General features: G+C 52.5%; 1 protein-coding gene across 2 annotated transcripts; it reads left to right on the top strand.

Moving 5' to 3' along the window:
- Nucleotides 1-1,829: 1,829 nt before the first annotated feature.
- LOC146421049 (uncharacterized) lies at nt 1,830-3,408 on the top strand. Of its 2 annotated transcripts, none has more exons than XM_085047592.1 (4): nt 1,830-1,892; nt 2,086-2,609; nt 2,694-2,972; nt 3,051-3,408. In XM_085047592.1, exons 1-4 carry the CDS (start codon nt 1,830-1,832, stop codon nt 3,406-3,408), a joined length of 1,224 nt encoding a protein of 407 aa, XP_084903718.1. The 2 variants fall into 2 exon arrangements, with proteins under 2 accessions (XP_084903718.1, XP_084903717.1); XM_085047591.1 differs by having other exon boundaries at nt 1,830-1,898; nt 2,083-2,609.
- Nucleotides 3,409-11,014: the final 7,606 nt, after the last annotated feature.

Raw genomic sequence — 11,014 nt, 5'->3', positions numbered from 1 at the left:
TACAATGACATTTCCCTGCCAGCCTTCATCACTACATCCCTGCCAGCCTTCATCACTACATCCATGGTTGTTTTAGCTCATGGACTGGGAACAAATATCATGGCAGGGTCTTTGGCTTGGATTTGCCCTGGCTAAAGAGAGACACTGTGAGAGAAACAGAGCAGGCCAAGAGAGGCAGAAGAGAAAGGAGGACACAAAAAGCAATCAGCTGAGAAGGTGGAACTCTGAAAATAGAACTGGAACTAACTGAAAATGAATGGAACAGAAATCAATAATTCTGGGTGATTTATTGACTCTCAAAACACAGCCCATCCACCCTGTCCTGCACAATTCTGATCCCATCCCTCCAATTTTGGATTCTTCATCCAAATTCTGTGCTGGTGCTTCCCCGGAGGGAGTTATCACTGCTGAGTCTTTGCCAGGACAGGCTGGCAGTGAAGTGTCCTTGCACTATCTCCACTTGCCTTTAAGCCCCACAAGAGCTTTACCTTCAAGGGCCAGAACATCTTTTCCTTGCTGCAAACTGGAATCCCAACCCATTGCAGTGTGTGCCATGGATCCCAGAGGACAATTCCCGAGGCTCCCAGAGTCCTGGCTCTGCCGTGCATCCCAAGGGAGCTGTGCAGGCCCAGAGCAGACAGCAAAGTTTGCTTTGCTGAACATTTTCCAGCACATTCCCAGCTTGAAGCAGAAGGAAGAAGGAAAGGGAAGCGAGTCCCTGTGAAAATCAAGGAATGATTGCAGCTGGAAGGAACTCTGCCCATGGGTTATTTGGCTGAAAGTCAAGTGGAACAACATCTTGCAATTACATTTCACTGCCAGTCTGTCCTGGTTATAGGAGCAGGGCACCAGTTTAGCACTCTGTGGGTGTGACCAAACTAGGCCTTTTACTCCCATTAGGTCATTTCTGATGAGCTGCTGATGACAGGTCATTTGCAGGAGCTGCCCAGTGCACCCCTGATCCCTCAGGCTACCAACTGGGTGTTAAATGAGATAAGGAAGAAGAGGCAAACCCTGTGAGGCAGGGCAGTGTGTCCTTTTCTTCACACCAATGACTCAGCTGAGATGACTCCCTCCAGGGAAGCACCAGCACAGTCCCATGCAGCCTGAGGGGTCATCTCTGCTAATGGGCCATCATGGACTCAATGGCACCAGCACAATGGGCAGCTGAAACGACTGAGACCATCAAAGACTCCTCAAATATCCCATGACTCACAGGATGACATCTTTCCATTGTGAAACTCTCTGCCCAGGGGGAGGTACTGAGCATTCCCACCTGAACCTGAGCATATAAAATCTGGCTTTGGGGATGTGGGACACAACTTAAGAGATCCAGAGAAGGAGGAGCAGAACTTCCACAGGACTGCAGCCACTGCTTTAGACAAGACTGCAACTACCACTTCAGAAGGACTGTGACCAACACTCAGACCAACAGGTTTGGTTTCCTTTTGCTTTCTCTTGGCATACAATGGGGCCACGTGGCACTCAGCACAGGAGCTAAGGAACACCATGCTGTTCTTCTCCGAGGGTGCCTGGTTATACTCTGCCTTTGTGAGTTAAAGCTGCGTCATTGTATTTCTTGTAATGTCTTTGGTGGATTGTGACTCCCATCTTAATCTTTTTTGGGGCAGTTTGGGGGAATCCATTTCTCCTCCCAGTTTAAACCAGCACAGCATTTCAGAGGTTTTTTAGACAAGAGGTTTTTTACAGTGACTATACAGCCAGTGATTTCTAGAGATGGACTGGGGCAAGAATAACCTTCAAACCCAATGAACTCACGCCTTGTTTTTCCCCCCAAAAGAGGACTTCCAATTCCCAAACTTTGCTGGATGGAGAAGGAGGCTGTGAGGAAGAGGAAGATGCCCCAGGACAGCCAGGCAGGTAAGAAGGAAGTCACTGCCCCTTTCCTGTTCTCTTCTCCTGCATCTCCCAGCCCAGCATCACCCGTGGCTGCAGGACAACCCTGCTGCTGACTCTGTCCTGGTAGGGGTGGACTGGGGGGATCTCCTTCCCCTTCCCTCTGGCATGGAGGCAAATCCCAAATCCTCTCCTTGTCCTTTCTGCCCCAGGCAACGAGCTGAGGAGACCAGGGAGGACAAGTCCTTACAGCAGAACCTCATGGAAGAGGCCATTTTGAGCAGCTCCATGACCCAGGAATCCAACCGGGAGGAAAAGTCCCAGAGATGCTGCACAAGGAGGGGCTGCAAACCCAGCCCAGGGTGCTCTGAAGAGCAAAGACCCACCCTGTGCCAGAAAGTTGGCAAGAGCTCCAGCCGGAGTTCAGAGCTGGAGATTCCTGAGAAGCTTCATGAGACCGAGAAGCCCTACGAGTGTGGGGAATGTAGGAAGAGCTTCAGAAAGATCTCCAAGCTTATGGACCACCATCGGATCCACACAAGGGAGAAGCCCTATGAGTGTGGGCAATGTGGGAAGAGCTTCAGCCAGAGCTCCAATCTGATCCGTCACAAGAGGATCCACACCGGGGAGAGACCCTATGAGTGTTCAGAGTGTGGGAAGAGGTTTCCAACCAGCTCAGATCTCCTCATCCATGAGCGGATTCACAGAGACGAGAGGCCTTTTCACTGTCCTGACTGCAGGAAGGGCTTCAAGCACAACTCCCACCTCCTCAGGCACCGGCGCATCCATATTGGGGAGAGACCCTGTGAGTGTGGGGAATGTGGGAAGAGCTTCAGCCGGAGCTCCCACCTAATCCGTCACAAGAGGAGCCACACTGGGGAGAGGCCCTACGATTGTTCCAAGTGCAGGAAGAGGTTTCAGACCAGCTCAGCTCTCCTCCTACACCAGCGTATTCACACAGAGGAGAGGCCCTTCCGTTGCCCCGACTGCAGAAAGGGCTTCAAACATAACTCCCACCTCATCATCCACCGGCGCATCCACACTGGGGAGAGGCCCTTTGAGTGTTCCGAGTGTGGGAAGAGGTTTCAGAGCAGCTCAGATCTCCTCATCCATGAGCAGATTCACACACAGGAGAGGCCCTTCTGCTGCCCTGAGTGCAGGAAAGGCTTCAAGCGCAACTCCCACCTCATCAGGCACTGGCGCATCCACACTGGGGAGAGACCCTATGAGTGTGGGGAATGTGGGAAGAGCTTCAGCCACAGCTCTCACCTGATCCGTCACAAGAGGATCCATACCAGGGAGAGGCCCTACAAGTGTTCTGAGTGTGGGAAGAGGTTTCAGACCAGCTCCAATCTCCTCCTCCATGAGCGGATTCACACAGACGAGAAACCCTTCCGCTACTCTGACTGCAGGAAAGGCTTCAAGCACAACTCCACCCTCATAACCCACCAGCGCATCCACACTGGGGAGAGACCCCATGAGTGTCCCGAGTGTGGAAAAGGCTTCACCCTGAGCTCTAAGTTGACCAGACACCAACGGTGCCACCGGTAAGGGAAGCCCTGCGAGTGCTCCAAGTGGGGGAAGAGCTTCATGCACTGCTCCGTATTCATCCCCCATTGTAGGAGCCTCATTGGGAAGAGCCCTGGTGACCCACACTGCCAGTGACCCAGTGTTGTGGTTTGACCCTGACCAAATGCCAGGCACCTACGAAATCTGCTTTCTCTTCTCTCCCCTGCTGCAGCTGTGCAGAGGAGTGGGGAATAAAAACCCTAACACACACACACACACACACAGGGCTCATGAGTCGAGATAATGAACCGGGCAGGATGCACTGAAGGGTAAAACAGGCTGAGAACTTAAAAGTTGCAAAGTGATTTATTGGTAACCTAACCCTAAACAGTCAGAGGGGGCAAATGAGAACTAAAAATAAGCTCTTAATAAACTGTTTCTCTGCTCACCTCATTCCCTCTTTCCCACCAATAGCACAGGGTGTTGTGGCGGGCAGGGTATGGGTTTTTTTGGTCAGTCCATGACCAAAATTTCTTCTGTTGTTCAGGGAGAGGAGTCCTCTACTTAGCCGTGGGTCCCTCCCACTGGAGACAGTCCTCTGCAAACTTCTTTGCCATGGGTCCAATCTCTCAAGCAGCAGCTGCTGGAATCTGCTGCCCCATGAGTTGTTGTCCACAGGGATCAGACCTCTGAGCCCAGGCCAGGCTGTTTCCATCCCAAGGAACAAGGCCTTTCCCTGCACTGGGACTCCCACTGGATCACAGCTTCCTCCAGGCATCCACCTGCTCCTCTAGCGTGAGCACCTCCCCACGGGCTGTGGGTGGATCTCTGCACCCCTCGTGGACCCCATGGGCTGCAGGGGGACAACCTGCTTCACCATGGTCCTCACCACGGCCAGCAAAGGATTGTCAGCTCTGGTGCCTGGAGCACCTCCTCCCCCACCTTCTCCACTGACCTTGGTGTCTCCATGTTGTTTTCCCTCACATATTCTTACCTCCTCCTCATCCTCTGTCTAAAAACAAGTGCTTGCTCACATTGTTTTGATTTCTTCTTAAATATGATATCCCAGAGGTGTAACCAACATCTCTAATTGGCCCAGACTTGGCCAGCAGCATGTCCATCATCTTCAGAGCCATCAGAGATTGGCTCTGCTGGACATGGTGAAAACTTCTAGAACATTCACCCAGGACACACAGGAGCCATTTTTGTGCTCCTCCCCACCCACTAGCAAAAACTGGGCTAAGCAAAACCAGCTCATGAGCACAGGGGTGAGTTTTCTCCCAACCCTTCAGCCACTTCTTCAGGCCTACCACAACAGCTTTTGAAGGGTTTGAGTTTCCCCTAGATGCTAAAGATAGCTTGCTGATGTTCTGGGCTAAGCAAAACCGACATACTCAGGTTGGGAAGGCACCTGGCTGGTGGCTTCCATGTCCTCCTGATTCCCTGTGGCCACCTGGACAAACACAGGGGCAGGAACATCCATTGGGACTCAGACTGACATCCGAAATTCATAGGGAAGAGCTGATTTATTAATGTTACACCCTACAAACTGTTACCTGCTGTGTAATTGTTTCTTCTGGTGGCATCAGGAAATGATGGATGATCTTGGAGGTGTTTTCCAACCTAAATGATTTCCTTCTTCACCTTGTCAGAACAACCAAAGCTGAGGTAAAATAAAGAAATGAAACAAAGAGATCTAAAGCTGCACCATTTTACTGTGCATTTGGGGGTGAATGTGGGGTTCAGGGAATATTCATGAGGATTTGGATATCCCGGGGCTGCCCAGGCTGGGGGACAGGACAACAGTCTCATAGTTGTTCCAGCAGAATGTGTCCACCTGAGCCCATGTGTTCTCCAGGAATTCCAGTTTTCTGTCCCACTCCCTGGCCTGGGTCTCCCCATGTGGGGTGTGCCCCCCAAAGTGCCCAAATCACTGCTGAAGTGCCTGAGCTGCTCCCAGCTAAGGATGTTCCTGTCCACCAGCCTCTCCTGGTCAGTACCATGGGGGGTGGTAGGGCGTTTAGGAGATCCTGGGGGCATTGGGAGGGGCTTTTGTTGCTCTTGGGAACATTTGTGGTGCTAGGAGAGAGTTTGGGGGGGTTTCTGGGGGCTCTGTGAGGTTGGTTTAGCATCCTGGCAGGGCTGTGTGGCTTGGAGAGAACTTGGGTGCGTGTAGCGGGAGATGAGAAAGGGATTTGGTGGCTCTTGGGCCCATTTATATTGCAGGGAGTGGCTGGGGGGACCTGGGGAGAGGTTTGAGGGGGCTGGGAGTGACTGTGGGGCTGGGAGAGCATTTTAGAGTTGTCATGACCACACCAGACTCCCAAAGCTGCCCGAAGACCCCAACCTCCAAGGTGCTGCTGGGGTTTGGGGGCTCCGTGTTGGAGTTCATCCTCCTGGCTCTGTGGGAGAAAGTGAAGGGTGTCCAAAGGGGTCATGTGTGTCCCTGAGAGCATGTGTGACCCCCATCCCAGTGTCACCCCCTTTTCCCTCCCCACAGGGCTCCTGACCCAGCTCCTGCTCCCCCCAGGAGGGAATTTGGGGAGGGGGCAGAGGGGGTGCACAGCCCCCGCCGGGGGATGACCCTGAGCCAGTGCCCTTTGTTTAGCACCAACCTGGGCTTGGGGCTGCAGGAGGAAGAGGCCGATGGGAAGCAGATCCTGCAGGTGGGACAGTGCTTGGGGTCAGGGCAAAGTCCTGCCCTGCACACCTGGCTCAGGTGTGACACTGCCCCGGGAAGGGAGCGGGACATTCCCATCCCCACGGATCAGGGCTGTGAGCAGCACTTGGAGCACAGACATGGAAATAGTGGGAGGAACTGGGAGCACACTGAGGGTGGGAATTATCCCCACCACCACCTTTCCAGGGCAGCCCTGGATCTGAGAAATGCTCCTTAGGCCTCAGCCTTGGCCAACAGCCCCTGGGCTCAGCTCCTCTGCAGCTGATCACAAACACTGTCTGCTCCCAGGCACTGCTGCTGTCCAACTAGCTCCTGCTTTCTTTAGGAGCAGCCTTGGGAACTGTTTTTCTTCCCTCAGTGGCACAACATCCCTGTTCTCACAGTGTCAGAGAAAGCTGTGGATCAGAAGTGCAGCCAGGATGGAACATTGCTGTGACTAAAGCCCATCTCTTGGGGCCCTATCAACAGGGCTCCAAAAGGAGCCCCTTGGAGCTCTCCTGGAGCAGTGAGCTCCCTCTGAGTGGGGCCTCTCCGAGCCGGGAACTCTCCCGTTTGCTGCACTCGGGGCATCCCCGAACAACGAGGGACCCTGGGCCCATCCCCCCACTCCTCCAGGCTCAACCCTTCGCCTGCTGGGGAGATGCAAAAGCATCCACAGTGAGCATTTCCCTGCCCTCCAGGGCAATTTCTGACAGCTCCCTGGCACTGCCTCTTTCTGTCTGTGTGCACACACGTGTGCCTGTGCTCTGGAAATGGGGGAGAAATGCTGCTCTGGGAGGTGTTGAAGTGCCTTGGATATCTGAGTGAGTTAGGCCTGTAAGTGAGGTTCAGTCATAAGGTATGAGCTAGGTGAAATGCTGCTAAGGGTTGTTATTTTGCTAAGTTGTTGAGTTTAAGGTATAAGTTCAGGTTAAGGTAGAAGTAAACTTCTGTTAAGTTTGAGGGCTGTTAAGCTTTCAGGCCGTATTCCTTTCATCCTTGCCCTCACTGTCCTTTTGTGTCGCACACAGACACACATAGACACATACACAGAGTTCTCAGTTCATTGCCTGGATTTTCTTTGGTTCTCTTGTTGCTTTTTTCCCCTGGTGTGCCTGAACTGTGCAGTCAGGAGCAGAGTGACTCTTGCCAAGGAACTTTGTCATGCTGTCTTTTAATAATAAATCTGGTTTTTGCTGATCCCTTGCTGGGGATTTTTAAGTGCTCTCAAGCCCTCGTTCGTAAGAGGGTGAAGGAGCCCTGGGCCAGGCTCTTGCCCTGGGGGACACAGGGACACTGCCGGAGGGGTCCCTGTCCCCCTGTCCCACCCCCCAGGGCCCTGTCCCCCCTGTCCCCATGTCAGGCTCTGGGGGTCGATCTGGTGGAACATCCTGTGGGGGAGGCTGTGGCACTGGGGGGCAGGGGGGACCTGGGGGGACAGGGGACCCTGCTGTGCACGAGCAGCTTTGGACTTGTCTGGGGGAACTGTGAGGGGTGGCTGGGGCAGAGTGACCTCCCCAGTGACCTCACACACCCACCTTGTGATGTCACAGAGCCACCCTGTGATGTCACACATCACCCTGTGTTTCCAGCCCCCTCTGTGATGTCACACAGCCTTTGCTATGATCACATAAATCTGCCCTGTGATGTCACAGCCCATTCCATGATGTTACACAGCCTACTCTATGATGTCACACAGCCATTCCATGATGTCACAGCCCCCTTTGTGATGTCACATCACCACCCTGTGGTGTCACAAGTCCACTCTATGACCTCACATCCTGCTGTGTGATGTCATACAGCCACACCATGGTGTCACAGCCTGCTTTGTGATGTCACACAACCAACCAATTATGTCACAGACCACTCTATGTGACACTCTATGATGTCACATATCACACCCCCCTCTGGGATGTCACAGCCTGCTCTGTGGTGTCACAAGCCAGTCAGTAATGTCACACAGCCTGCTCTGTGGTGTCATACAGCCACTCAATGATGTTACACTGCTCACTTTGTAACTGCACAGCCTGCTTATGTTATGAGGCCTCCAAACCCCATCTTGGGAGATTTTTTGGTCTTCTCCAAGGTTTTTGAGAAAGGAAAAATATTGGTCAAAATGCAAGGAAAATGGAGTGTCATTTTTTCCCAAAGTTTACAGTGACAGAAGAAGGGTCAATATCTTTAAACTAAATGAGAGTGGATTTACATTTGTTATAAGGAGGGAATATTTTACAATGAGATTGTCACAAAACATCAACTGTTTTTCCACTGAGGTTGATGCCTCATCCCAGCAATTGTCCCAGGACAGGAGTTATGCACAACCTGACGCAGTGAAACCCCTCCTCTCCCCAAGGATGGAATTCCTGTTGTGTTGGTTCTCTGATGTGCTGGTTGACCTCACAGGGCTTCTGGCCAGAATGTCAGCTGAGGGCCAAGCAGGCTGCTGCAGTGGCAGTGACCTCACAGCCATCACCATTGCAGCCATGTCCCCTGGGCCTGGCTCTCCCCATTTCATGAGCTCCTGTTCTGTCAGCAATGGTCTCCTGAGTTCCAACGAGGCCCCACAGTGTCACAGTGTCCCCTTCATTCCATGAGGTTCTGCAGTGTCACAATGCACTCCTGAGTTCCATGAGGCCCCACTGTGTCACAATGACCCCTTGGTTCCATGAGGAGCCACAGAGTCACAGTGGTCTCCCTTCATCTATGAGGCCCTGCAGTGTCACTTTGGTCTCCATGGTTCCATGTGGCCCCAAAGTGTCACAATGATCTCTGTGATTCCATTGCGAACACAAAAGCTTTGCATAAACATTGAGAAACACCTGCTTAACACAGCTGGGCACATTTGTTTGTATTCAAAAGAGGAGTTAAAGGTGAGAATGGCACCATCAACTTCAATCTGCAACAGAGATCAAGGGAAAGGACAGGGACAGAGAATTCTGCTTCAAGATACATAGAATTCTGCTTACAGAGATCACTTCTGGTCACATTGTCCCTTGTAGAAAGGTGACATCATCAGAGGCAGCCTGTACTGAGCATGTGGCTCCTGAGGGGGGTTTGTTGTTTAGGGAACCTGCTCAGGCTTTTCCATTCTTTCCTCACAAAGAGAAAAACTCCTCCTGGGCCTGTGTGCAGGCAGAGCCCTGAGGAGAGCAGGTGGGACATGGAGCAATGGGCTGGGACAGCCAGCTGCAGAGCTCAGGGGACAAGTTTGTGATGCAGGGAACAGGGATGTCAGTGCCAGGTGGGCAATGTCAGCCATGGTGAGGTTGGGGGTGAGGAGCAGGTTGTCCCAACAGGGTCAGCCCTCAAGGGGCTCATTCTTCTACGTGCCCAGACCTCCTAAGGAGACATTCAGCATCAAAGTCACTTGGGGAATGCTTCTATCATGTGTTCTCTGAACGGAAAACTAAAAAAATAGTTCCTTGATTCAAAAGAAAAGTCATGGGTTGCACTTTGAAAACTTCCTCCTTAAAAGAACACCAAACTGACTCCAATAGCTGTACAAGCCCTGAACACTTGAAGACGATGGAAGGCAGACAAGGAGCTCCTGAGGGCTTTCTGTATTTTAAAGAACCCCAAGGTGGAGCTGAGTCTGTGACCCTCAGGGACTGAGAGAAGGTTGAAGAAGCTGCTCAAGGAGTCAGAAGCAAAATTCCAAGTCCCTTGGAGCATCATTGGGCCCCACTGAGGGCAGGGACTGCCAAAGGCTCCCCAGGGACTCGTGAGAGCAGATCCTTGGGGCCAGGATTGCAGGGAGCCAAAGGCTCTGAGCAGGGAACTGGAATGCTGAGAGAAGCCTGGGTTGGTTGGAGGAAGCAGAAAGGCCAAGGGCTGAGCCCAGTGACCAGTTTGTGGGTGATTGTTGCTCAACTCCAGAATTCCCCTGGGAAAACCCCTGGGGAAGCCAAGGCAGGAGCAGCTGGGAAGGGCTGGCAATGTTGCTGCTGCTCCTGCTGGGAGCCCCGGCTGGGCCAGGCTGGCACCCACTGCGCTGCGGCTCCTGCTGCTGCCAGAGCCGGGCGGGACTCGGGGACAGGGAATGGACACGGGGGGACAGCAAAGGCCTGGGGCTGCAGTGATGTTGGCGCTCAGGACAGTGCCAGCACAGAGCTTTGGACATGAGGGGTCATGAGAGACCATGCAAATCTTCAGCCCTGGCAGGAGGAAGTCCTGCCATGTCCCCAGGGCAGGGCAGCTGTGAGGTGCCACAAGTGCAGATGTGGTGCAGAGCAGGCTCAGAGCACCTCTGGGAGGGGATGAGACCCTTCCCCAACTCCAAACCACACCAAAATCACCATAAATAGGACTTTGCATCTTTAGAAGCCACTGGCAACTTGGAAGTGACTACAGCTCAATCCCACTGCAAGAAGGAAGGGAATCTTCCCAGTGAGCTGCCATCCAGCCCCTATTAACAATGGGTGGGATTTAGAAGTATAACACTAATAAATTATACAAACAAATATTAGTAACAACAAGAAATGAACCCCCAAATCCCAACACACAGCAGCACACCAAAAGAATGAACCTCCTTTTTCTTTATTGCCTCAAGGCTCATGAAAAATAATCCTGTTATATAATACCCCAAAACCCACTCAGGAACAGGTTTCCCCTCCCTTCATCATCCCCAACCTTTGGCTGTCTCAATCCAGACCCTGTTCCACAGTCCCAGTCGCCACCCCAACCCATCTCACCCTTCCTGGACATCAAGACCCCCTTCCCAAGCCCTATTTCCACCCTTCCACCCCTCCAATTCCCACCCCACCCATCCTGCCCCACCCAATGCCCATCTCACCCCTCCGGGACTGCATCCCACTTTGCCCAATCCCTTCCAGTGTCATTCCACACTGAGGAATGAGTCATTTTGGGCAGGGATTGAGCCATTTTGGGGTAAGACTGAATACTTTCCACTGGAATTGAGTGCTTTTCAAATTCTGGATGAACCCTCTTGACTTTTCAAAACCAAAATGGTGGAAGAAAGTGTACCAAATA

Source organism: Lichenostomus cassidix, unplaced genomic scaffold (assembly GCF_008360975.1).
Source record: "Lichenostomus cassidix isolate B80296 unplaced genomic scaffold, HeHo_3.0 HiC_scaffold_43, whole genome shotgun sequence".
NCBI classification, from domain to species: Eukaryota; Metazoa; Chordata; class Aves; order Passeriformes; family Meliphagidae; genus Lichenostomus; species Lichenostomus cassidix.
This window is presented reverse-complemented; position numbering and strand designations above follow the sequence as displayed.

Excerpts from the sequence above, each read along its gene's own strand:
- LOC146421049 (XM_085047591.1), top strand. The coding sequence starts at position 1,830 with ATGGAGAAGGAGGCTGTGAGGAAGAGGAAGATGCCCCAGGACAGCCAG. Across the intron at positions 2,610-2,693 it reads GACTGCAGGAAGGGCTTCAA|CCGGAGCTCCCACCTAATCC; the intron begins GCACAACTCCCA and ends GAAGAGCTTCAG. Across the intron at positions 2,973-3,050 it reads TCAGATCTCCTCATCCATGA|GCACTGGCGCATCCACACTG; the intron begins GCAGATTCACAC and ends CCACCTCATCAG.